At 47.2% G+C, this 26505-nt stretch overlaps 2 protein-coding genes across 14 annotated transcripts in view; one reads left to right on the top strand and one right to left on the bottom strand.

Moving 5' to 3' along the window:
• LMBR1 (limb development membrane protein 1) overlaps window positions 1-25665 on the top strand; it is a 194908-nt gene extending 169243 nt beyond the window's left edge. Inside the window, exon 16 of the mRNA XM_053898732.1 lies at window positions 25420-25665. Coding sequence (XP_053754707.1) covers window positions 25420-25493 — 74 coding nt within the window. The 3' untranslated portion in view covers window positions 25494-25665. The remainder of the gene's footprint in view (window positions 1-25419) is intronic.
• The window catches only part of RNF32 (ring finger protein 32), a 50890-nt gene that overhangs the window by 18214 nt on the left and 6171 nt on the right, over window positions 1-26505 (bottom strand). For 7 of the 13 annotated variants that reach the window (XM_019424916.2, XM_019424915.2, XM_019424919.2 and 4 more), the window contains 4 exons: window positions 26111-26253; window positions 23244-23276; window positions 22585-22709; window positions 22267-22375 (listed from right to left, as the gene is read on the bottom strand). In XM_019424916.2, the coding sequence (XP_019280461.2) occupies window positions 22267-22375; window positions 22585-22709; window positions 23244-23276; window positions 26111-26253 (410 nt within the window). Of the gene's footprint in view, window positions 1-8358; window positions 8821-17811; window positions 18338-20360; window positions 20505-21315; window positions 21529-22266; window positions 22376-22584; window positions 22710-23243; window positions 23277-24671; window positions 24800-26110; window positions 26254-26505 lie in introns of those variants that run through there. The other 6 variants (XM_053898735.1, XM_019424927.2, XM_019424926.2 and 3 more) reach the window with 6 other exon arrangements.

Raw genomic sequence — 26505 nt, 5'->3', positions numbered from 1 at the left:
CACCTGGGGCCGTAGCAGTGGCTGCTTGTAAGATACTTGCAGGCTGCTCTGGGTAGCGATGGAATCGCCTGTGCCAGGGGGTGACGCTGGTGGCCGCCACCCGCCTGCCCTCTTGCCGTCCCCCCCCCTCCCCAGCACAGAGCTGTCTTCAGAAGTTGCCGTCTCATCTGGAAACCGTGACTGCCATCCCTCCTGTGCCAGGTGAGGCCGCGCGGCATAGGTCTTCCACGTGGAGGTGGGGTCTCGGGGCCCCGGGGACGGCGGGGCACGGGGCTGCGGGGGACGGTGCCCGCATCCTACCGGCCGGCACGCCGCACTCGTGGGCGGCACCGAGGCTCCTACTTTTGGTCACTGAAGTTTGGGGGGCGTTTGCTCCAGCAGTTGGAGGAGTCCTGATCGAGGGACCCATGTGGTCCGTCCCACGTCGTCGGGCTTGGTGAGGCAAACTGAGCCTATCGGAATCTCAGAGACAATTAGATGTGATGCGGGGGACACATCCTGGATGCGCGGGACTTCCAGCTTTCGAGTGTTCTGGTCTGTGGACGTCTCGTGTGTCCCTGATGTGGACCGACCCGGCTGAACACAGTGTTTAAGTCACCTCCGGGGCTGCTTCTCCAAGGTCAGACCTCACAAGGTGCCCTCAGGGATGTGGTGTGCCCTCTGATTCTTCTCCCTCCCACAAGACGACGAGGGGACACACAGGAAGGGAGGGGCGGCTGTGGTGAGCGAGCCCGCGCCGGCCTTCGTCCCCGGGTGTTATAAGGACGAGCGCCGAGTGTCAGGGAAAGGCCGCGCTGTGCCACGACAGGCGTCCGCATGGCTGACGGTTGAATCTTCCAGGCACTTGTGTTTCGGGGGTTTGTTTGCAATTGTTTTTTAGCCATACAGACGCCCCCGAACTTACAGCAGTTTGACTTTAAAGTTTTCAACTTTACGACGGTGTGGAAGTGGTGCACACTCAGTAGAAGCCATACTTCGAATTTCGAATTTCAATATTTTCCCAGGGCTAGTGATAGGCGGTCTGATCCTCCCCCGTGACGCTGGGCGGTGGCCATGGCTCCCAGTAGCCACGCGATCACGAGGGTCAACAGCCGACACACCGACCGCCGTCTGCACCCGCACAGCCATTCCCGTCCCTTCCAGTGCAGCCCTCCGTGCATCACAGGAGATACTCGACACTTTGTTGTAGAAGAGGCTTGCATTAGATGATTCTGCCCAACCGTAGGCCAACGTGAACGTTCTGAGCACAGTCAAGGCCGGCTGAGCTAAGCTGGGGTCTTGGGTCGGTTAGGTGTACCGAATGCATTTTTGACTTAATGATGTTTTTGACGTACGATGGGTTTACGGGGACCTGGTGCCATCGTAAATCAGGGAACACCTGTGCTGAGAGGCCCGGAGGAACATGCTCTTCTCTTTAGCAATCACGTTCTCTCCCACACCGACTGTAATCGTCACTGTGACTTACGTTCGTCAGCAGGCCGTGTCTCCTAGGGCCTTGAGTTTTATTTCCTTTGTGTTTTGGCCTTTTGACTATTTGATAACCTCTATACAAATGACCGAGGGTAGGCGCGTCCCTACCATGTAAAAGGGAGAATTCCTCGGAAATCTGTATGACTGCCTTCAACTTCCTATTGCACAGTCCATGTGCCCTGGGAGTGAGTTCTCTTGAAGTGAGAGCGATTCCTCATACATACTTGGAATGTAAGATCTTTTCTTCCTCCAAAATTATGCCTCAGAAAAAAAAGGGGTCACATTCTATTCCAGACCTTACAAAAGATTTCGGGTTATAAGGCATGTTCTAAAATTATTTCGAGCACAGAAGTGCTGTCTGGAGAAGGTGCGTGAGTGTGAGAGTGGTTGATTTGGGTGCCGGTTCTCAAGCCTAGTCCTGGGAGCAGCGGCACCCCCGGGAGTCTCAGCCCTACCCCCGACCTGGGGCTCGGAGCCTGGGGGCCACAGATAGCTGCATCTGAACTGTCTCTCCGGAGATGGAGGGCTGCTGTCACAGAAGTCACCTGCTTACTTTTAAGAGTCAAAGTTATTTAACACAGCTTTCTTTATCATACCTGGGAGTGTGAGTGCCCAACTCCAGCTGTTGAGGTATCACTGAGCTGTCCGAGGTCACTTCAGAGGGCAACAGAATAAATGTGGAGGCCACACACACACATATTATCGTGTATGTTGTATGTGATAACAGACATACGTGTATCTGCCCAGGATGGCTGAAGGAGTCCCCGCCGTTCTGACACATCGATGACTTCTCACAGCTTGAGATAAAGCACGGTAGGTGCAAACAGAGGGGACAGCTCTGAACAGCTGTGTCTGGTGACTCCCCAGTGGCCCTGGTGAGGACAACCCCCAAGTGTCACCTCCCCAGGCCAACCTCCTCCTGCCCTCAGTGCCCTTGGCACATGTCTCATTGCCTTTATTGCCACAAACTTGGGGGCTGGGGGTGCTGTGCCTCACACTGATGACGCCCTGTGGTGTTTTTCAAGGGTCTTCAAACATGTTTACATTTCTCAAGGGCCTGGGATGTGCCCTGACCACGGCAGGCTCTCCCTCAGCACTTGTTGAAAACATGGCCCGGCCAGTTTTGCAGAGGCGGCAAGTAAATCTGGGGGGGATGGATCTTTTTTTTTTTTTTAATTTGGTTTTTTTTTTTTTTTTGAGAGACAGAGGGCGAGCAGCGGAGGGACAGAGACAGAGGGACACGCAGAATCCGAAGCAGGTTCCAGGCTCTGAGCTGTCAGCACAGAGCCTGACGCGGGGCTTGAACTCACAGATCATGAGATCATGACCTGAGCCGAAGTCGGACGCTTAACTGACTGAGCCACCCAGGCGCCCCTCAGTAGGCCACTCTTAATGCTAACTGGTGCCATATAGCAAAACAGTAAATAAATGCTTAGGATATGTTATAATATGTGAGAATTATAAACTGATTCTATACTCAAATACTTACAACAGATACTGAGTATAGAAGAAATATACTGCTTTAGTAATATTCCATAAGTTTTGATATGTATTTTGCTGTCAATTCAGTTCAAAATATTTTCTAATTTCCATTGTAATTTCTTCTTTACCAAGGGGTTATTTAGAACTGTTTCTGTATTTCCAAGTGTGTGAGGTATCTCTAGTTATTTAAAAATTATTTTAAATTTCTAGCTTATGTACACTGTGGTCAGAGACCATGATGTACACATTTAATTTTTTTTTTAATTAAAAAAAAAAATTTTTTTTTTGGAATTTATTTATTTTTGAGACAGAGCATGAATGGGGGAGGGGCAGAGAGAGGGAGACACAGAATCCGAAGCAGACTCCAGGCTCTGAGCCATCAGCCCAGAGCCCGACGCGGGGCTCGAACTCACGGACCGCGAGATCGTGACCTGAGCTGAAGTCGGACGCTCAACCGACTGAGCCACCCAGGCGCCCCTAATTTTTTTTTAATGCGTATTATTTTTGAGAGAGAAAGACAGAGTGCAAGCAGGGGAGGGGCAGAGAGAGGGAGACAACAGAATCCGAAACGGGCTCCAAGCTCTGAGCTGTCAGCACAGAGCCCGACGTGGGGCTTGAACTCATGAACCGTGAGATCATGACCTGAGCTGAGCCGAAGTCAGATGCTTAACCAAAGGAGCCACGCAGGTGCCCCTCTATGTTTTAAATGCCTTATGCTATGATGAGAATTTTTGTGGTCAGTTTTTATAAGTGATGTATTTGTATTTTGAAAGAGTGCGTGTGCCACAGGTCCTGGGTGTCACTGTCCCCAATGCCTTTGCTTCATATCTGCTTTGTCTGAGGTCAGCACCCCAGATTTTCCTGTCGTTTTCTGTGTGTGTGTCTATGCACCCATCTTACATACCTTATTCTCGTTCTCACACATAATAGTCCCTTCGAAGTCATGTGACGGGGCTTGTGCTGACCGATCCATCCCGAGGGACGTTGGTCCGTCCTGTTCTGTATTTTCGAGTTGTCTTGCCATTGGCTTACTTTTCTCTCTGCTCTTTTCTTCCACCGACATTTCTCTCTCTCTCTTTTTCTCTCTGCTAATTTGAAGGTTAAAACTCCATTTCAGGGGCGCCTGGGTGGCGCAGTCGGTTAAGCGTCCGACTTCAGCCAGGTCACGATCTCACGGTCCGCGGTCCGTGAGTTCGAGCCCCGCGTCAGGCTCTGGGCTGATGGCTCGGAGCCTGGAGCCTGTTTCCGATTCTGTGTCTCCCTCTCTCTCTGCCCCTCCCCTGTTCATGCTCTGTCTCTCTCTGTCCCAAAAATAAATAAAAAAAAAAAAAACAAAACAAAAAAAAACAAACAAACTCCATTTCAGTTCTTTCAGCAGTCACCCTACAAATGTATATTAAAATGAGTAACGTCTGAGGTCAGAATTTTCACCCCGAGCACGTTAGCGGGGGATTCTGTGTGTTCAAGCTGTCTCTTCCTCTCTTTTACGCTAGAAGACGTTAGTGGTCCTGCTTTACAGAGTCTGTGCCTATTAGGTTTGTCCACATTTTTACCACCTTGTACTTCACCCTTCTTGCATCTTGGAATCCGGGATCATTTTCTTTCTTCCTGAAAGGCACCTTTCAGAATCTCCTCTAGTGAAGGCATTTTTGTCTGAAACGGTCTTTCCTTTGCCTCTCTTTTTTCTTTTTTCTTTTGTTAAGTAATCTCTATGCCTGGCGTGGGGCTTGAACTCACAACCCTGGGGTCAGGAGTCACCTGCTCTTCCGACCGAGTCAGCCGGGCGCCCTGCCACGCTTCTCGCTGGAACCCTCCTTTGGTGTGTGTGGCATTCAAGGCTGTCAGTGCCTCACTCTAGTCCCAGAGGTGCTGTGCTCAGTCTTCCGGCTTCTGCCATCACTTCTGAGAAGGCTGTAGCTTCACTCGACATGCCCTTCTTCTTTAGTGTTTTAATCACATTGGGGGTCCTGGGGCTTCTGAAGGCTGTGCGTCATTCCCACATGCAAAAGTCGTAGCCTGTCTGCTTCAAGCTGCCGCCCCGTCCCCATGCTCTTCCGCTCCTGAATTCTGGTTCCTGGACACGGCCTTCATGTCCTGTTTTTGGCACGTCACTTCCTTGCAGCCACTTAGATGGGAGGCGACGGCACAGAAGGAAGGGGGGACGCGAGGACATCCAGGGTCCCTTCCCTGCCATGCGCCGAGGGCTCAGACCCAGTTTTATTGGGCAATTTATCTGTGTGGGTAAGCATTAGATATACACGTATGAGGCAGGAGACTCACACTGTATACTTTTGGAGGTTCCACACGTGAACTAAATGCTTTCGTGTTTGTGCTTAAAATTGGCCTCGCACAGCATGACATTTAAGCTAATAATTGAAACATTCTTCTTTGCTTGGAACAGCATTTAATAGCAGGCACAAGACACCGGGGCAGAATGAGGGGTGGGCAGGCAGCCGGGTAGTGGCCAGCGAGGAACAAGGGTCCCGGTGGTCCCAGACTGCGCCAGCCCAGCCCTTTGCTGAGTGCCCTCAGCTCAGCAAGAGCCGGCGGCTGCTCCCCACCCTGCCCCTGTGCTCCCGGGAGCTGCTCCCCATCCCGTCTGTGTCTGCACCCCCGTCTCTACCCGCCCCAAACCCCGTGCTCCGCATTTCACTTCCTGTCCCCTCCATTTCTTTGTATTTCTATGACACTCGCTACTTTTTGGAGTTGACGTTAACGACACAAGTTATTGTTGTCTCTCCCGAGGAAGGTGGGTGCAGCAGAGAGCGACCCCCCTCAAGGAGCTGGCCCTAGGGATCTGGGGGGCAGGGAGGGACCTGGACGGGTTTTGTAAAGCACAGAACCGCAGGCATCGGTCACTGGAAGCCATCTGGAGTGCTGTGCCCCACAGTGTGATTTAATTTATATTTCATATCTACTAGCCTAACAGATGTAATGTCATTTTCACACTTGTTAACAAATCACACTTTCTTGCTTAGGTGAAATTAAAAGCATTTCATAAATGAGAAAAGTAACAATTCCTTTTATGTGTAATGGTGGTTAAGGACTGTTAAAATGCAGTGTGTTCAATCTAGGCTGAATAACTTTACCGTGGAGTGTCTGCGTGCCGCACGATTAACGAACGGGCCAGGAGCGTGGCCGTCCCACGGTGCACACGGGGCCAGCCCCGGACCCAGGTGCCCGTGTGCGGGAAGGCAGGGTGGGAACAAGGGGAGCCGGGTGGGGGGCTCAGAGTTAGAGGGGAACAGGGTGTGTGCGGGGCGGGGCGTGTGACAGCTTCGAGGGAGGCTGCAGGTGGGAGGGGCCAGGTGGGAACGAGGGGGCGGGGCCCTGTGTGGTGGGAGGAGCCGGGGCTGCCTCCAGCTCTCCTCTGATGCCCGAGTGGCCTTCTGGGAGCACTGCCCTCACCACCTCTGCCTTGATCCCCAACCCCCCATCTTGGGCCTGTCTGGAGGCCGAGGTCCCCTGGGGCCTCTCATTACTTCCCTGTAGGAATTTCCCGAGCGGCCAAAGTCACTGACAGAGTCCCATGAATAACTGTCACGTTCCCCTGTTTCCATGACTCCCCTGCACGAATGACTCCCGAAGACCGCGAGGACGCCCGGTGTGCGTGGGCTCATAGCAAATGAGCTGGCTCTCAACTCTCACAGAGCACTTCTGGCCCCTCACGGGCACCTGTCATGGGCTGGACGCTCTCCTCTCTTCCTGTGTGTATTTCTTAGTGCCTGGAAGGAGTTCCTTACATTCAGGGACGAATCTGATTCGCGCTGAGGCCCTTAGCGTTCATTAAAAAAAATTGATTGTACGTTTGTAGATTAGAAAGGAGGACACATATATCCCCCAACGTATATATTCTAAAGGGTGTTTTTTGGGATTTAAAAAAAGGAACAATGCCAATGAGGAATGACTTTGAAGCTACTTCCAACTACCAAGATTCAATAAGCTTGGCGTTTAGCTTATGATCATACCATTGACATTAGCTTGTTAATACATACACTGATGTATCTACGGCAAATTTCTAAAAGTGAACCGGTGTGACCTTATTCTTGTAGCTTCACACGTTCAAAGTCAGCAAGGGTGATATTACCAAGTTAAATCACCGTGTCCTTATCCACCACCTATTGTGGCCAATTCAGAGCCATGTCCTAAGTGTAGCTATGATTAACTATTTCTTAAATCTCGAATTCTTATGTGTTCAGTGTCCTTCTTTACTTCCTTCCTGTTATTAGAGTCAGATGCCCTTAGTAATTGAAAGGGCAAGAACTGGCCAAAAAAAAAAAAAAAAAGACAATTGAGTTCTAGTTTTTAAACCAATGGTTAATATCATTCACTCTACAGGAACAAAATGTACAACCTCTTCCATTTTAAAGAGAGTGAATGTCTTCATACATTTTTCCTTTCAAGTCTCATACTTCGGATATCGGATAGATCAACTAAGAGTTCAGGTTATTGATATGTAAAGCGATTACTGGTCATTTACCAGTAACATTACTGGCTAAACATTAAAAACAATATACTAACAAAAGTTCCCCGGTGAACTCTGTCTGCCCGGGGGGCCTCTCCAAGTGATCGGTCTGGATGTCAGCAAATGGCTTCCTAATGTGTTGACTTATGACCACCCTCAAACGCAAAATGAAAAGGCTGGAATTTACAGCATATCAATGAATCAGTTGATAAGCTTTTACTGGTTTAATATCCTCCCAGTCTTGCTGCTTGGAGCCACTTCAAGTTAGCAACAGAATGTTTGCCGTCTCCGTGTGATAAAGGCAGTCACAGGACTAAACAAACTTTCAGACCATTATGCTGTTTGGTGAGATGTAAATGAAAAAAGTACAGGGAATCTCATGTAGGAGGGTGTGGGAGCGGGCGGCCCCCAAAGTCAACCACAGCATCTGACAAATCACTAACCTTACTTTTTTTAAGCAACGGTCAGGACTTTTAGCTTGGGTGGAGATAATACAATGCATTTGCAAAGTTTTAATTGCAGCAATAAAAGGCCATCCCTCAATCGCATGACTTGTGCAGAATTTCTAGATAAGGACCAAAGGCGGCAAGGACCAACCACTGCCTTCTGGGCAACACTGGGGCTTTCTGTTCACACCGGGGATGGGAGCACAGCGGCTTTCCTGACCCTTCCGGGCGGCTCTGACCTGAGTTCACTGAGCCTCGTGGCAAGAGAGCCCCGGGACGGCTGCGCCGTCCCCGGCGGTTCCAGCTTCATTCTCTGACACTCTTGGGGACAAAACCCAACGTTTGATCTGTTCTGTTCTTTCCACAACCTATTTAAAAGAGCCCACGTTGTAACACGACATCACTTGGCTCTGGGTCAGTTGGGAATGTGCCGGTGATATTTTTTTAAAGCAAGGCGAATCTGCAAAAAAAAGGGATTCTCAGCGTATGGAAGCGTTAACATTTGTAGAGAGACCACCTCTTTATTGATCGGTCAACACCCAACTGGTGCACAGAAACTAAAGGAGAGGTCTCGTTAATCCCCCGCAACAGAGGAAGGAGCACGCAAGGCCGCAGTTCTGTTACAGGTAAGAGAGGTCAGTTTGTAAAAACAGAATGACCTGAGCTCACCTAATCCACGCTATTAAACGCATACCCATCTCGGCGAGATCTTGAAGCTTGAGACGAAACAGGCACTTCCTCATTTATTGTGTCTCAAATGTCACACTGCAATCCCTCTTTGCCTTCCTTTCCTATCGAGTGCAGACTTCTTTCTCCCTGAGGACAGCATATACTTCCTGCACAGTTGGCTCTGTAGGCTCTCCAGCTTCTAGACTTCAAACATGCCACCTCTCACCGTTCGCGGACAGGCAGCTCCGTGCACACTTAGGTCGTGGGCAGGGCAGTAAGCGAACAGGCCTGTGAAAAGGCACAGGCGTCACAAGGCAGCACCGAAAGGCGAAAGGCAAAGGCGAGCCTCTGTAGGAAAACCTGGCATTTCTGGAATGTCACTGACTACATTACAAAGCTACAAAGTGAGGCTCCCGCCCAGAGGAGCCTTGATTAAGTCATTGTTCGTTCTGGCTTTGGAATTTGCTTTTTCTAAAGGGGGGATTACTAGGAAAACTCCTGAAGCTGGACCCGAGCACACCCGCTTAGCTCTGGGAGCACATGCTTAGCTCTGGAACGCCGGCAGGAGGGGTGATGAGCGACCAAGACCAGGAGTTGTATTTTTATGTCAAATATCTTCATCTGAGCTTTCTAGATTTTAAAGCTGCATATTACTGGGCAAGCTTATGTTCAACAAAATACTTTTATAGGTATTTCAAGGAAAACACTCAGTTCAAAATTTTTTTTTTAACTAAAACATACAAGTTTGTTTCTTGACGAAAGTAATAAAATCGTTTCTCTCATAGAAAAATGCTATCTAAATATTTTTATAAAACAGTGTGTCCTATCAAACCAAGACACAAGGTAGCCTTTTATAAAGTCCCTCTGGGTGACATGACCACTCTCTCCGCTCAGGCAGGGGCGCACGGGTGCTTCCTGGGTCTAATGTCTATTCGCCATTAGGCTGCTGTACTTCCGAACTGTGAAATATGTATTCTACTCACACGATTCCTCTTTAAAAGGGCACAATAGTCGGAACCCCCAAACTTTAATATACGTATAAGCAAATATTCCAAGGTTCAAATAAAGTTCAAATAAAGATGATCGTTTGCTTGTCAGCAAAGACATCTGCTGAATTGTTGCAGACCAGGCTGGAGAGAGCAGGAAAGCCACCGCGTCTAACTGCTGCGCAGGAGACGGGGCTCTCTGAGGACGGTCACCCGGTGCATATGACACCCCAGGACGTACTCTTCTTGTAACTGGAAGTTTACCCCCTTTGACCAACGTCCCCCCACCTCACACCCTCCCCCCAGCCCCCGGCAACCACCGTGCTGTTTCTGTGAGTCCGACTTTCTCAGATTCCACGTGTAAGAGACATCATATGCTATTTGCTGTTGACTGACTTCACTTAGCACAATGCCCTTAGAGGCTCCTCTGTGTCATCACAAACAGGATTTCTTTTTTTCAACGGACATGCACGTTGTTTCCATGTCTTGGCTGCTGTGAATAACGCAGCTCTGTCTCCAAGATATTGACTTCAAGTCCTTCAGATGAGCACCCAGAAGTGGGATTGCTGGATCATATTGAAAGTTCTATTTTTAATTTCCTTTAAAAACTTTTAATGTTTATTTAGCTTTGAGAGAGTGAGAGCGAGCAGGGGGAGAGGCGGAAAGAGAGGGAGACAGAAAATCCGAAGCAGGCTCAGCGTTGTCACTGCAAAGCCCAACACGGAGCTCGAACCCACGAACCGCGAGATCACGACCTGAGCCGAAGTCGGACGCTTAGCCGACTGAGCCACCCGGGCCCGCTCCCCCCCCCCCCCCCCCGTTTAATTTTCTGAGGAGCCTCCATCCTGTTTGCCACAGAGGTTGCATCAATTTATACTCCCACCAGCAGTGCACAAGGCCTCCCTTTCGTCCGCATTCGCACCGACACTTGTTACTTCTTGTCTTTTTCATCACTGCCACTCTGACAGGTGCGAGGTGCTCTTCTCTGGTTCGATTTGCATTTTCCCTGATGCTGATGATGAGCATCTGTTCGTGTGTTCGCGTGTCCCTCAGCCACCTGGACGTCTTCTTTGGAAAAGTGTCTGTTTGGCTCCTCTGCCTATTTTTTAATCAGATTTTTTGGGTAAGTTTTACGAGTTCTTTATGTGTTTTGGATATGAATTAATCCCTTATCAGATATCTGACGAGCAAACATTTTCTCCCATTCTGTACACTGCCTTTTCACTGTGTTGACTGTTTTCTTTGCTGTGTGCAGAGACTTTCTAGTTTTACACAGTCCCATTTATTTATTTTTGCTTTTGTTGCTGTGCTTTTGTTGTTATATCCAGAAAACCATTGCCAAAAACCGATCTCAAGGAGACTTTTCCTGGATTTCTTCTAGAAATTTTGTGGTGTCAGGTCTTAAATTTAAGTCTTTAATCCATTTTGAGTTAATTTCTGTTATATTCTCTTGATGAACTCACCCTAACTAGATAACTAACATTATCTAGTTACCTTTTTTGTTTGTTATAGCTTTTGAGTTGCAGTCTGTTTTGTCAGATGAGAAGCATGGGCGTCCCCATTCTCTTTGGGCTTCCGTGCACACAGAGTACTTTCTCTGCCCCTTCATTCGGAGCTTGTGTGTCCTTGCAGTGAGTCTCGCGGGCTGTGTATAGTTCATCTTGTTTTCTTAGCCCGTCTAGCCATTTCTCGCCTTTGGGTTGGAGAAGTGACCTGTTGTTTGACAGCTCTTTTTGTGGTTCCTTGTTCCTTCCTCCTCTCTTGTTGCTTTTCTTTGTGAATTGATTTCCCACAGGGGTGCGCTCTGACCCTCTTCATTCTCTCCTGGTGGGTTTCGCTTTGGGGTTATCGCAAGCCTTGCTGAGACCTTGTATAGATGTAACAATCTATTTTACACTGATAAGAACCTAGCTTCCATCCCAGACAAAACCTCTACCCTTTACTGCCCCCATTTTATGTTTTTGATGTCACAGTTGACCTCTTCTTATATTGTGTATTCATCAACAAACTATTGTACCTATCGTTATCTGTAATACTTTTGTCCTCTAATCTAGACAGTTAAGAGTTTAACACCCACCGCATTACAGCGTTAGAGGAATCTGGATGCGCCCGCGCGTGCCTACTTTCGCTGCTGTGTTGTGCGCAGCAATACACGTTTACGTCGCTCATTAGCACCCTTTCGTGTCAGCTCGAGGAAGAGCTGGTGGCATTTCTTGTGAGGCTGGCCTAGTGCCGAGGACCCCCCTCAGTCTGGTCTGTCTCCTTCATCTCTGAAGCACACCTTTGCCAGGGAGAGTGTTCTCCGTTGGAGGATCTGCCTTTCAGCACCTGGAATATTTCGTCCTGCTCTCTCCTGGCCTCCGAGGTCTCCGTCGAGAGACCTGCCGACAGCCTCATGGGTATTCCCTTGTGAGTGTGGTTTTTCTCCTGCTGCTTTTAAGATTCTTTGGTTTTTGAGTTTTATTAGAATGTGTTTTTGGGGAAGATCTCTTTAAATTGCATTTGTTTGGTGACTTCATCAACTTGACTATCCAAATCTCTTGCCAATTTGGGAAGTTCTCAGTCACTATTTCTCTGTGCTACCTCCTCTCTCCTCTGAGACTCTCATAATTCACAGACCATTTCCTTGGACGGTATGCTTTCTTCACTTTTTTAAATTTCTTTTTGTTTTCCTCTGACTGGATAATTTCAAATTTCCTTTCTTCTAGATCACAGATTCTTCCTTCTGCTTCATCCAATCTGATGGGGATGCTTTCTATCTCTGTTCTCTGCTCCAGAATGTATTTGGTTCTTTATTGTTTCTGTCTGTTGAACTTGTCATTTTGTTCATGTATCATTTCCCCGATTTCATCAGATGCTCCGATGCTCAGATGTGTTTTTTTTAAGTTTTTAAATTTTATTTTTGAGAGAGAGAGAGTGGGGGAGGGGCAGAGAGAGGGAGGGAGACACAGAATCCGAAGCAGGCTCCAGGTTCTGAGCTGTCAGCACAGAGCCTGATGTGGGGCTCGAACCCATGAACCGTGAGATCATGACCTGAGCCCAAGTTGGACACGTAACCGACTGAGCCACCCAGGTGCCCCTCCTTCTGTGTTTTCTTGCCCCTCACCGAGCTTCCTTCAAACACCTATTTTGAACTCTTTCCCAGGTAAAGTGTAGCTCTCTAGGTCTTTGGGGTTGGTTATTGGAAGGTTGCTGAGATCCTTTGGTGGAACCATGTCCCCTTGGTTTTCAAGTTCCTTGAGGTCCCGTGTTGCTGTCTTCATGGCAAAGTAGCAGTTGCCTCCTGTTCTTTGCTGGCTGGCCTCAGGAGAGCAGTACCTTCTGTCACAGCCCTGCTCTGGGCTCAGAGGCTTTCTCTCCTACCCCACAGGTCTTGCTCCCTCTTGTGGCTGAATTCTTATGCTCGGATGCCTTCTCTGGATTCTGGATGGCTCCCGGCTGGGTGCTGATGGCCTTCCTTTGGCTTTCCCAATGGTGAAGCCATAGCTCAAGCCTGTGGTCTCTCCTTCACCCACAGATTGGGGCTGGCTTTCTGCATGTGCTCACTAGCTGCCTGCCAGAGCTTGCACTCACCATCAGGAGTGTGCACAGGGAGCCAGCCGCAGGGTGTAGGCAAGGCACATGTAGCACTGGGGGCCGCTTGGGGGGGGATATGCAGGTGAGGCACCCCCAGGGGGGCTTCTTAATGGGGGCCACAGCACAGTCAGTAGGACCCTTGTCTCTTTCCTGCCCTCCGAGAGCCCTGTCTGCTGCACTTCCAGCTTCTTTTCCCCCTACCCCCCCCAACCCCCCGTTATGCATTTCATGACTCAGTACTCGGGATGGAAGGAGGAGCCTCTCTGGCAGCATCCCACGCAGACAAGGAGGCTGGGTGCTCACTCACATGCTTTCACATTCCCCTGCAGGAGAAATCATGGGGGAGAAGACCTCTCTTGGCCCTGAGTGCCTCCTTGGGGCAGGGTGACATGGGTAAAGTCTAACTCCTCCTCTGACCCTCTCCAAAGCATTCCTGTGGGCGTCATGGAACTTTTCCTTGGGAAACCTGGACTTCCCAAAGGTTCTCTTGTATGTGGCTAATTGTCTGAGGCAGTGCTCTCTGGGGGCTCAACGGACTGGCCAAGAGGGTCAGAGCAGGTTCATGGGCCACTTTGGGGTCCGCAGCTTGAACCAAAGTGTGATCCCTATTACCGGACCCATGGGCAGGCGACAGTCCTTCCGGGTCCCTTACCCTCTGGTGCTGGCTTCCACAGTTCTACAAAGGCACTCTTACCTGTGGTGGGATGCCAGACTGTTGCTGCTGATGGGTGGGGGGCGGTTACGAGTGAGGGACATTTTATGTGGCCATGTTGCTGATGTCACCCCCAGAAAATTTTTTTTTTCTGAGCAGTACTTGTACATTCCTTGTTAAGTTTAATTTTAGTTGTTAACTATTATGCAAGGGATCCTTTTCCACTGCACTTTATATCTGATTATTGTTGCTCTATAAGAAACAATTCTTGCATATTTGAGTATGAACATCTTCGAATAGTTTAGTTCTAATTCTTCAAATGATTTTATAGATTTTAAATCCATGTGTATAAATAATATATGTACTATTATATAATGCCCATAAACACACCACACACACATTTTGTTTTCTTGTATTATTGCATTGGTAAGGATTGACCGAAGTGTGATGATAGTGGGTAACTGATTTTACATCTTTAAGGTTTCACTATCTAAAAAATGTGTTTTTAGTTTCTGATGTATGGTCTTTACTTTGATAAGGAAATGTCACCTAGCTCGTGTTTGCTGTTATTATTAGGAATGGATATTTAATTTAGTATTTTCAGTAAAGACTGAGATATGTTCATATGATTTTTCAGACTTAACAACATGAGTTTGCATACAAGTCTTTTATCATTTTAAAATGATTTCTACATATATGGTTATGCCTCCTATTCCATGTGTCTGCATTCTGTTTTATCTGTTTTAACTCTGGTGAGACCTAGTCATTGTTAGTTTTTTAAATGCTGATGAAATTTTCATCTTCAGTTTCTTTTTCCCAAAATATCAGCTGTTGGCTTCACTTACAGTTTTACTTTTATCCTAACAAATTATTTTATCTTTATACTTTCTACTTTCTGCATTTAAATTTTTTTAGTGTTAATCAGTATAGCTTTCTCATTTGAATGTTTAGTTCATGATCTTTCATCTTTCTTGTTTAATAAGTGTGCATGACACTAATCATCCTCTAAGTACAGCTTTAGCCATTCACCACAGAATACTAGTGTGCTCACTGTCACGAACACAGGAACAGTGTATAATTTAGGTTCTGAATTTCCGAGTGTACTTTAATATTCATTGATTTTACTGTGATTTTCTTTCTTTCTTTTTTTTTTTTTGCATATGCATCATTTATTTTTGAGCATGCCTTTATATAGGGCATTTTTATTTCATTGGATTCTAATGTGTCTGTTAGATTTTTTTCAATGTAATTCAAGTTTGTTATTTAATAGGGAAATTCATCTCAATCATGTTTGTGGTAATTAGTTATATTTTAGCCCTATCATCTTTTTTTTAAGTTTATTTATTTATTTTGAGAGAATCAGAGACAGTGTGAGTGGGGGACGGGCAGAGAGAGAGGGAGAGAGAGAATCCCAAGCAGGCTCTGTGCTGCCAGCAGAGAGCCTGATGGGGGGCCCAAACCCACGAAACCAAGATTCGGACGTTCAACCACCTGAGCCACCGTGGCACCCCAGCCCTATCATGTTACCTTTCCTACTCATTATCCTTTCTTGTTGCCTCTTCTTGGAAATCTTTTTATACCCCCACATACATATCTACTGTGGTCTTTATAATTGCTGTGTGGTAATCGCTGTACGGATGTAGCTGGGGGCAGACTCTAGCTGCTTATGATTCCTTCTCTCTCATAATCATGGCTATAGTGAACACAGTCATTGATACATGTTAGCAAACATGTAGATCTGTAGGGTCAATTTCTAGGGGGCTCAAAGAGAACTTTCAGCCAGAAGTACATTCTTAGTTCTGCCAATGGCTTGTAAGAAGGTCCATTTTCCTCTCATTGTCATCAATACTAGATAATTATCATCAGAATTTCCAATTCTTGCTAATCTAGTAGGTGAAACAGATTTTTTTTCATTTGAGTTTTCTTTAATTATGAGTAAGGTTGAACATCTTTTTTAAAAGTTTTTTTTTTTTTTTTACATATTTATTTTTGAGAGACACAGACAGAGCACAAGTGGGGGAGGGACAGAGAGAGAAGGAGGCACAGAATCCGAAGCAGGCTCCAGGCTCCGAGCTGTCAGCACAGAGCCTGACGCGGGGCTTGAACTCACAAACTGCGAGATCGTGACCGGGGCTGAAGTTGAACGCTTAACCGACTGAGCCACCCAGGTGCCCCAATTTATTTTATTTTTAATTTTTATTATTTATTTACTATTATTTTTCATGTTTATTTATTTTTGAGAGAGAGAGACAGAGAGAGAGGGAGACACAGAACCCAAAACAGGCTCCAGGCTCTGGCCTGTCAGCACAGAGCCCTATGCGGAGCTCAAACTCACAAACCACGAGATTGCGACCTGAGTCGAAGTCAGGTGCTTAATCAGCTGAGCCACCCAGGTGCCTGATTACATGCTTTCTTGACTGGTTTCAGGTGAAGCATTTTTGGCGTGAAAGTGCACACGTCATGTTTTGTCCTAGCGCACTCTGCATACATTAGGAATACATAGTGTCCAGTTGTCTGGTTATCGGTAATTTCGTTTGTTGGGCTGAGATGTCTGTCAGACCTTCCCAGCGTAAAGCCTTCTCATGCTGTTTGTAAATTACATATAATCTTTGGGATGGTACCTTGAGACTGTGTGGGTATCTTATCCCTTGACAGTCTTTCTTTCACCCAGTAGTTTATCGTAATTTATTGGTATGAGCTCTCCGCAGGCTATCACTTGTGTATGCAGCCGCATGGTCTGGATGCATCTATAGAATCCTGGGTAATGTGAAATTCAATAAAGTAGTTCAATGATCTTTCGGATATCACTAAAACACATTGCATTTAAAATTATAGATTAAAATTGTAGATTATCACTTTATAGACCATGCTTGTAGCTTAGCAAGTCAGCTTGAAAAACGTAGGAGAAAAATCATTAAATTGCAAGAGCCATTCAATAAGTGACTGGGAAGCAGTCTATGTAGAAAAGGACAGCCTCTGGGCTCCACCCACACAGACGTTCAAACATACAGCCGCCCCTTCTCTGCAACCTCGCTCTCCAGTTTGTTACGCATGGTCAACCGTGGTCCCGGAACAGATGCATCATCAGAGGTCGGTGGGCGCCCAGCGCTACGTCCCACGTCACTCGCCTCCCTTCACCTTGTCACGTGGGCATTTCACCATCTCACATCATCACAAGAAAGGTGAATGCAGGACAGTAAGATATTTGAGAGAGTGACCCAGAGTCACGTAACTTTTATTACAGGATATCATCATTGTTCTCTCAGTTATTGTTAATCTCTTACTGTGCCTAATTTATAAATTGAACTTTATCATAGGTATGTATGTATAGGAAAAAATGTGGTTTATATAGGGTTCGGTGCCATCTGTGATTTCCAGCATCCCCCCGGGATCTTAGAATGCACCCCTCGGGGACAAGGGGGGACAACTGTTGTAAGGCATGTGCCTACATACGCAACCAGGAGCAGCGGCAGGGGTGTGTACCTACTACGAATACACCACCTAACAGTAAATGCACATTTCATTTATTTAAAATGAGGTTTGGCAATCCTAAAATGTATATGGAACCACAAGAGATCCCGAACAGCCAAAGCAATTTGGAAAACGAAAAGCAAAGTTGGATGCACCGCAACTGTGTGACTTCAAGTGACATAACAAAGCTGTAGTCGTGACCACAGTCCGGGGCCGGTGCAGACGCAGACACACGGTGCGACAGAATGGAAAATCCAGACTGAGGAAAACCCACAATCGTGAGGCCAATTAATCTTCAAGAAAAGAGGAAAGAACGTTCCACAGGAAAAAGTCCCTTCAGCAAGTGGTGCTGGGAAAACTGGACAGCCACGTGCGAAAGAATGAAACGGGACCGCTTTCTTACACCATACACGAAAATGAATTCAAAATGGATTGAAAACCGGGGCACCGGCGGGGCTCAGTTGGTTGAGCATCCAACTTCAGCTCAGGTCATGACCTCATGGTTTGTGAGTTTGAGCCCCGCAGTGCGCTCTCTGCTGTCAGCTTGGAGCCCGCTCTGGATCCTCTGCCCGCCACCCCCCACCCCCACCCTGCTGCCCCTACCCGGCTCACGCTGTCTCGCTCAAAAATAAGTAAAACGTAAAAAAACAAAAACAAAATGGATTAAAGACCTAAATATAAGACCTGAAACCATAAAAATCCTAGAGGAGAACATAGGCAGCAATGTCTCTGTCATCGGCTGTAGAGATGTTTTTCTAGATATGTCTCCTGAGGCAAAGGAAACAAAAGCAAAAATAAACTATTGCGACTACATCAAAATAAAAAGGTTCCGCGTGGCGAAAGAAACAGCAAAACTAGAAAACAACCTACAAATGGCAGAAGATATTTGCAAATGGCTTATCTGATAAAGGGCTAGTGTCCAAAATATATGGAGAACTTACATAAGTCAACACCAAAAAACCCCGAATAATCCAGTCAAAAGACGGCACAAGACATGAACAGACATTTCTCCGAGGAAGACATGCTGACGGCCAACAGAAACGGAAGATGCTCATCATCACCGTCAGGGAAATGCAAACCGAAACTGCAGTGAGACATCACTTCGCACCTGCCAGAATGGCTGAAATCAAACACACGAGAAACAGCAAGCGTTGGCGAGCGTGTGGAGAAACGGGAACCCTCTCGCGCTGCTGGTGGGAATGCAAACTGGTGCAGCCGCTCTGGAAAACGGTATGGAGGTTCCTCAAAAAGTTAAAAAAGAGAACCACCCCAGGACCCAGTAATTACACTACTGGCGGTTTACCCAAAGAACACAAAAACACTAACTCAAAAGGATACACACACCCCTGTTGACTGCAGCATTATTTACAGTAGCCAAATCATGGAAGCGGCCCAAGTGTCCATCAACTAATGAACGGATAAAGATGTGGTATATCTACACAATAGAATATTACTCAGGCATGAAAAAATGTAATCTTGACATCTGCAACAACATGGATAGATCTAGAGAGTACAATGCTAACTAAGCAAGTCAGTCAGTCAGAGAAAGACAAATACCATAGGACTTCACTCTTATGTGGAATTGAAGAAACAAAGCAAATGAGCAAAGGAAAAAAGAGAGCGAGACGAGAGACAAACCAAGATACAGACTCTTAACTACAGAGAACACACTGATGGTCACCAAAGAGGAGGTGGGTGGAGGATAGGGAAACGGGTGATGGGGATTAAGGATGCACTTGTGATGAGCACCGGGTGGTGTGGTGTTGAATCACTACATTGTACACCTGGAACATATTACACTGTGTGTTAAGTAACTGGGATTAGCATTTAAAAAAATCAAATGAGGCTTGGGTATAGATTTCAGTGTTTATGGCCAAATGGGATAAGGGAGTAGAATGAGGTAAGAAGAAATTACAGAGATTTAGGAAACTAGCAGAGAGAGTGAGGATTACAGAGTTAATAATAATAATAAAAAGACAGCTGAAAAAATTATAAAATGCCTAGTTGTGCAACAAATTGAGTCTAACATTAAATCGATACTTCTGGGGAAGAACGATCTGAATCACCGTGTGTGTCTTTACACGTGTGTCTGTGCATGGGTATGTAATTGTGTGTTTATGTGTGTGTGCGCGCACGTATTTGTGTGTAGATATAGAATCGGTCGAGTCTCATGACTCTGCTTTATGTGAAAAAGTGTAGCCTATATTTTCAAAAATGATTATAAGATGGCATATGCAAATGAAAAATTTATACGCGTAGGTAAAATGACTATCATGTGTAATTAAAATTTTCTAAGAGAAAAAAATCAATAATTTCTGATTCGAAAGCCATTATTACATTAGAATTACTAAGAATTACTGTCAGTGTGCAGAGTAGAGAAAATAGCAGGCCGAGAACCCCGTTCGCGGACTTGAGAGTGAGTGACCCCTGGAGAGATGGCGGGTGTGAGGAAGGCGGAGGACGGCGCTGGGACAGCTAACTGGCCAGAAGACAGGTGTACCGCGGTGAGCAGCAGGCAGCCCATTATCTTGGTCGGTGGACAAGGACTTTTAAAAACTAGATGCAAAGCTCAGAGGAACGGAGAGCCGGAAGGGAGGTCAGCGCCCTCAGAGGAAAGGGTCACTTGTCCAAGACAAATGGAGGTGGCACATACTCTTCTTATGCAGTAACTTTGGGAGTTGTAGCCGATTGGCCGTCCCTCCTGTCCAGTAGATGGTGCTGAAGAATGCACGGCGTTTCTCGTGTCCACCCCGTACGCCGATGTGGGCAGGGGGCTTTCACCGGGACTGTCCCATTTCCCTAAATGTGTTTTGCTCCTCAGTTCACGCTACAACGTGCATCGTTGACTCAGAAAATGGTTTTTTCTTATATCGGATGGCAGATTCTCCCTCTACAGCCCCCGCCCTCCCTCTGCCCACCTCCACTTGGGCAGCCAGCAGGGGCTGCTGTGGGCCCCGCTCATCTGCCAGAGCCACCCTGCGCCTATGTCCCCCGTGGGCCCGAGAGGACCCCTCCCGTGGGGCCAGGCAGCACTCGTGGTGCATCCCCCCGGCGCTCAGGCTGCCCTCGCCCTACAAGCTCCTCCCTCCATCAGTGGTGCGGTCTTGTCTTCGAGATACAGGGTTTTAGGGTTATTTACTCACACGTTGCATTTGGTGTTGTCCTGCTCCTGAGCACAAATCAGCTGTGTTTTCTTGATTAAATCCGAGACATAACGCCATCACAGTCAGCCAGGGTCCCAATTTTCTTTCGCACACACCCGTAACTATGTCGCCTGGACCAACGACCTGAGTGATCGGAAAGGGCCCTGGGAACATCCAGCACCGTCCTGTTTGAGGGCCGAGCCTCAGTGCATACCTCCAGGACCCCTGTACAGTTCCGGGCGCTCTCAGAAGCCCCCCAGCCAGGGCGCAGATGAGGAAGGGGGGGTTTACAAGATGCACAGAGACAGTACCTCACCCGAGAAGGTCAGATTGGGAGTCGGATAAAACCAGGAAGCACGTCGTGAACATCAGCCTCTTCCCCCAAAGCACAGGACTGAGGTCACTTATGCTTTACACACTGAAGGCACGATAACGACGGGGAGAAGAGGGATCCCTCTATACGGTAGAGAGTAATTTTCTATGGAGTGCAGGCTAAAAAGAAACAAGTGTGGGAAAGATCTAAATAAATGTGTAAGGGAAACTTCCATACATAATGATTACAGGAAAGTGTGACTGTGAATTCTTAGAGATTTAAAGCTCACCTCATGTGAGAATGCCATAGTCTCATACAGGACACGCTAGCAAAAACAGTATGGACTATCAGGGTGCTTGGGAGGCTCAGGTGGTTAAGTGTCTGACTCTTGATGTCGGCTCAGGTCAGGACCTCACAGCTCGTGAGCTCGAGCCCCGAGTCAGGCTCCGCGCTGACCGCGCAGAGTCTGCTTGGGATTCTCTCTCTCCCTCTCCGCCCCTCCCCCACTCACACGTGCGTGCTCTCCTGCCCTCTGTCTCTCAAAAATAAATAAACTTTAAAAAATATACACTACCACTCGATCTGAAGCAGGTAACATAAAGATGAACTCAAACAACGTATCGGCACTTATGACGGACATACACTGCCGAGCGCCTGCTGTGTGCTAGGCCTCTGTCAACACAACTCCACTTGTTAGGGCCCCGCTGCAAGGTCGAGATTATCACTGTCCTGTTACACACGCCTGGAGCCCCAAAGCGCATGAGGGCGGAGCTGGGGTGGGAGCCTGGGCTCAGCCGGCTCCTTCCGCTGTGCGAAATCTGTCCCTTCTGTATGGGCTTCGATGATGGAAAATTGCTAAGCCAAAAAAGGTAAACGTAACCGATAAAAAAAAAAAAGGTTTAAAGGGCCCCCGGGTGGCTCAGTTGGCTGAGTGTCTGGCTTTGGCTGACGTCATGATCTCATGGTCATTGGTTCGAGCCCCGCGTCGGGCTCTGTGCTGACGGCTCGGAGCCCGGAGCCCGCTTCGGATTCTGTGTCTCCCTCTCTCTCTGCCCCTCTCCTGCTTTGTCTCTCTCTCAAAAATAAACATTAAAAAATTTGGGAAAAAAAGGTTTAAAGAAAGGGCAGAAACTGCCGTTCCTTATTTCCGAAACTCTCACATTTGCTGACTCTGGGAGGCCCTGGGAGGCCCCAGTAAAACGCAGCGCTGCAGGCCTTCATTTGTACAAAGTTCCTCCTGCTCTTGGAACTCGCAATGCAGGGGGTGTGAGAAAGTAAGCTTGTTTCCATTCCTTTACCCTGAGAGATTATTTAAGCGGGTGTCACGAAATGGCCAGACGAAAGTTGTTTTGAATTTAAACTCCTTCCAATTTTATGAATTTCATGGTTTCACTAGAAGAGAAGATCTGTCCCCCACTGTCTGGGTTGGAAAGTCAGTTTACGTTGACCGGGATTTTTCGCAGCATCTCCACCGTTTTCAAAAAGCCCGCGCACGAACGAGCGTCGGGCGTCCCCAGCCTCTGCTGGTCTTCCTGCCCCCACTGAGTCTCACCCGTGCGCGCGCACTCTGGGGGATCGAGGGCCTTCCCCTACCTTTCCTTCAAAGAATTTTCTCCTCAACTTGGCGTCCGTGGGCGGCACTGTTCTCCTCAGGTCTCGGTACCACTTCCTAACCACGTGTCCCCTCCAGGAGGCCTGGATCCTGGAACACAGGAGTTTGAAATGACTGACTCAGGACGGCTTCGACAGGCATTTCACCCCGGGCGAGACCGGGGTGGGGTGGGGTGGGGCCGCGGTCGAGGCGGGAGGCAATATCCCCATGACCTTGAACGTGAATCGTCAAGGCTGGGCTGCAGGACAGCGCATCCCAGGTGGGCCGTGGGGCCCGCGGGCGCAGGGGACCCTTCCTACCTTGTCGCACACTTTACTTTGAACAGCCGCGCTCCGTCGTGAATCACTCTGGTTTGGTACTGATTCTTTCTACAGAGGGGGCAGGTTTTTTTATTTGCGAATTTTTCAAAAGCCTGGAGGCATGCCTGAAGAAAAACATTGAACGTTTTATAAGTAATTACTTATAAATAACATTTTTACCTCGAATGTAATTATAGCGCTCTTTTCTCTCATAATTATGAGACAGTCCAATTTAGATTAGAGCATAAAGGGAAGAAGTTTCATCAGATGGTAACACCTTCCTCATGAAACTCGTTCCAAAAGTGAAATTTTACAAGAATGTACATGCAGCTACATCAAAAACTCCTGCCAACAGCTCGCGTCAAGGGAGGTGACGGCTCGTGCGTGAGGCTACCGCAGTCAGGCCTGGGAAGCGGGCCGTCACTTTGATGTGCCACCAGGAGGAGTGCGTTATACAAACACTTTCGGGTCTTTCGTCGCAGAAGACTCGTGACTTCCAAAACAGGATGAACTGCACTGTAGCCTAAAGTCATATTTCTAACGCTCAGCGGTGGTTACGGATAAAGTAAGTGGTTCTTTTCAGGAGACTTTGAATGAGCGATCGCTACACGGGCGACGCGCTGCACACTTTACGAGGGAAGGAGGCGGGACTCACTCACTCTGTGAAACACATGCGAACATGAAAGCAGCACCTGTTTGCGAGAAGACAAAAATGTTTGAAGTTTAAATTGGTTTTCAAAGAGCAGCAGCATAAATGCATTAATTAAAAGAAAAATTCTGAATGCTTAAAAGGTAGGCTGTGTTGTTTCTTTGAAAAATTAAAAAAGCAGACTAATAACCTTGATATTTCTAATATTTAAAGTTGAGCACAGCACAGGTATCTCCTCTCGACAAGAAAAACTCCGTGAACAACAATCTGAAACATCAAACACAGGATGATTGCTAGTAAGCCGTTAAAATGAGTGTGTTAAATATATTAGGAAATAGACGTGTTTCCTGGGCAGACCCTGGGAGGGAAGGGGGCTGGCGCGTGGGGAGGGAGGTGCCCAAGGAGGAGACGGGGGAGCGCGAACAAATGTCTTTGCTTAGGGCTTTGTTCAACCGATGGCAGCTTTATTAATTCTAACACACTTCAGTTTAAACAGCAATAAATCCTACACACATACGAAACACTTGTTCTCTCTGAAATGCAGGGAAAGTGCGCTCACAAGAAAGCATCACCTCTCTGTGACCCAAATTCTCCACCGCATAGTGATATTCTGGGCTGTGGAATAAGGAAGAGGGTAGGTGGTTCTTCTGGAAGGAGAACCAGGGGGTGATACCAGGACACCAGCCCCAGTGAGCTGCGAGCACGCGCACGGAGGGAGCCCGGCGAGAGGGCCCGCGGCCCTGGCTTCTCCCAGAGAGGAGGAGAGGGGCGTCGAGGGGCTCAGCTCCCAGCAGCCTCTAACACTACTCCCGCTGTGAACACTTCCCCGGTTCCCCCCACCCGCTTCCTTCACTCTACTCTTCCCCTCTTAAACAGGAAGAATGGAAGAAATACTGGACTAGATAGAACCCACAAAGTTAAAAAACCTTGGCTTGAAACTGACTGCCAATAAGCCTAAACTGGAAAACCTTAGTAACACGGGTCCTCGTTAATTATCGCCATTAATCTAATAGCACCCTTTGGTGTGCTCGATTTTGCATTCTTTGTGGAATATCCGTCAGTGTTTCATCAGCAGATATTTGAGGATCTATGTTGAATAACACTGTACTTCTGTATATTTAAAATAAACTCTTTTTTAATGTTTATTTTGAGAAACAGAGCATGAGCTGGGGAGGGGGAGAGAGAGAGATTAAGAATCCCAAGCAGGCTCTGAGCTGCCAGCACAGAGCCTGATGTGGGGCTCGATCCCATGAACTGTGAGATCATGACCTGAGCCAAAATCAAGAATCAGATTTAACCGACTGAGCCACCCAGGTGCCCCTAAAATATACTTGTAAACGTCCATAAATGTTTGTTATCGGCGAACATTATCTGAGATAAAAGTAAATGACCAAGTGGTGGTCCATATGCTAGAAGTTGGGACTAGGTTCCAGCTGACCTTGAACATACTTCCTGAGTCACCCTGGTGTGGGTCACTTGACTTGCTTGTGCCCTCATCTATTAAATGGGTACCATGCCTCCCTCTGGGACGCACAAGATAACCGAGGTCCTCTGAAATCATAAATGCTGGAGGGCATACCAGCTGTTGTTTGTGACTAAGGACAACTCTAAACACAGAACAATAAACGAAGTAAACATGCAAAATGAACACAAGTGTCTGTAACTGTGACCAAACGAAATAAAGACTGAGTGAGAAATGTATAAACAGCAGAATGGAAGGGATGGGCATGGTGCATCCCGTCCCTGCTCCCTCTAAGACACTTGCATAAGCTGTCATTCTTCACACACCAGTCAGCCTCAGTATTTACAGCGTAATTAAAAAAGACGTTGCTGGGGCCGGAAAGACTAGTTGTGGTTCTAGTCACTCTTGCCCCACCAAAATACTCAATTATCCTAGATGATAATTCTGTGGTTTAAGGGCTAAAATCTTTCCCAGATCCCCAGCTTTCATACAGGTAAGATGAGGTCTCGATAGAGAGCTGGAATACAATAAGTACGTTTAAAATAACCTGTGAATTCAAATTAGTAAAGAACAAACGTTTTATGGCTGTGAACTAACTTGTTAACGATGAAACTCATTAAAACAAATTAAGTTTGAGAGTTATGTGCCAGGTAGTGAGGAAAGCCCGAGGTTCCCAGGCTATGAACTGAGGGCCTGCTCTGACTCTGTTTGCTGCATTTTCCAGCAAACCTGCACCTGCTCGGTAGGAAGCGCGGGCAGCGCCCACAGGAAAGCACTGTAGGGCGGCTGCGAGCTTAAAACAAAACGCCAGATCCTCGAGGGGGGAGCGCCCCTAAGTGTGAGGAGATCACAGGAGATTGGGCAGGCACCGTATGCACAGAAATCTCTACGACGCGCCTCGACTGCATACTGTCTATAAGTCAACCCTACTATGGTAAGGGTTCGTGAATAAAGACATTAAAAGATTTTACTTAAACATTCTTATACAAATTCTTTGGAGATTCAAGTTTTTCTTTTTCTTTTTTTTTCTTTCTTCCTTCCTTCCTTCCTTTTTTCTTTCTTTCTTTCTTTTTTTTTTTTTTATGATTTCAGTTCACAAAACAACTTAAAATTCCCCTTTGCTCTCCTTCTTCCTGCACTGCAGGCCTCCGCTCACCCTCTAGCTCGTTTCCGGCCAGGGGAACAGGAGCATTCCTTTTGTACAGACTTTGTGCTTGAGAATATCATTCGGTAAATAAACAAAACTGTTTAATGAGAGTGTTTACCTCTCTCACACACACACTCTAATTAACGAGAGAAAATGTAAGTATTTGAGGTCACGTAGGCGGAAGAAATTGGAGAAATGAAGGCTGGGATCTTAAGCTCCAGCTTAGTCTAGTCCCCAAGCCTGCTTATCTGATTTTCCCGCTACACACCTGGGGGCGAAGTTCAAATTCTTCTTTGCAGATTGGGCATGGCTGCGTTGAGTCCCCTTGCGTGATGGATCTTTGTTTCACTTTTTCCCATTCCTCTGATGATAGTGGCAATGGGGGAGGTTCAAACAGGCCCAACTTCTGAGCTGAAGTGAAAACAAGAGAAAATGAAGGTACAATACATCCGGAACGTAGTACTCGTAATTTAATGACATTGTTCTGCAAACAAATTTGAAAACAAAACATACGGCGTGCTTTCTTCCACCATATGGGGAACACTGGTCTTCTATGGGTGCTAAAGGTCAACGGTAGGAACGCTTTTATTTACAAAGAACTTGCCATACTTGTGTCATTTTCACAGTATTCTCCACGTAGGCAGGACTGCCATCCGGTTTTCA

The sequence above is a fragment of the Panthera pardus genome, unplaced genomic scaffold (assembly GCF_024362965.1).
Source record: "Panthera pardus isolate Hobbes unplaced genomic scaffold, ASM2436296v1 HiC_scaffold_9, whole genome shotgun sequence".
Taxonomy (NCBI): Eukaryota; Metazoa; Chordata; class Mammalia; order Carnivora; family Felidae; genus Panthera; species Panthera pardus.
The sequence above is the reverse complement of the archived record's forward strand: the minus strand, read 5'-3'. Positions and strand labels throughout refer to the sequence as shown.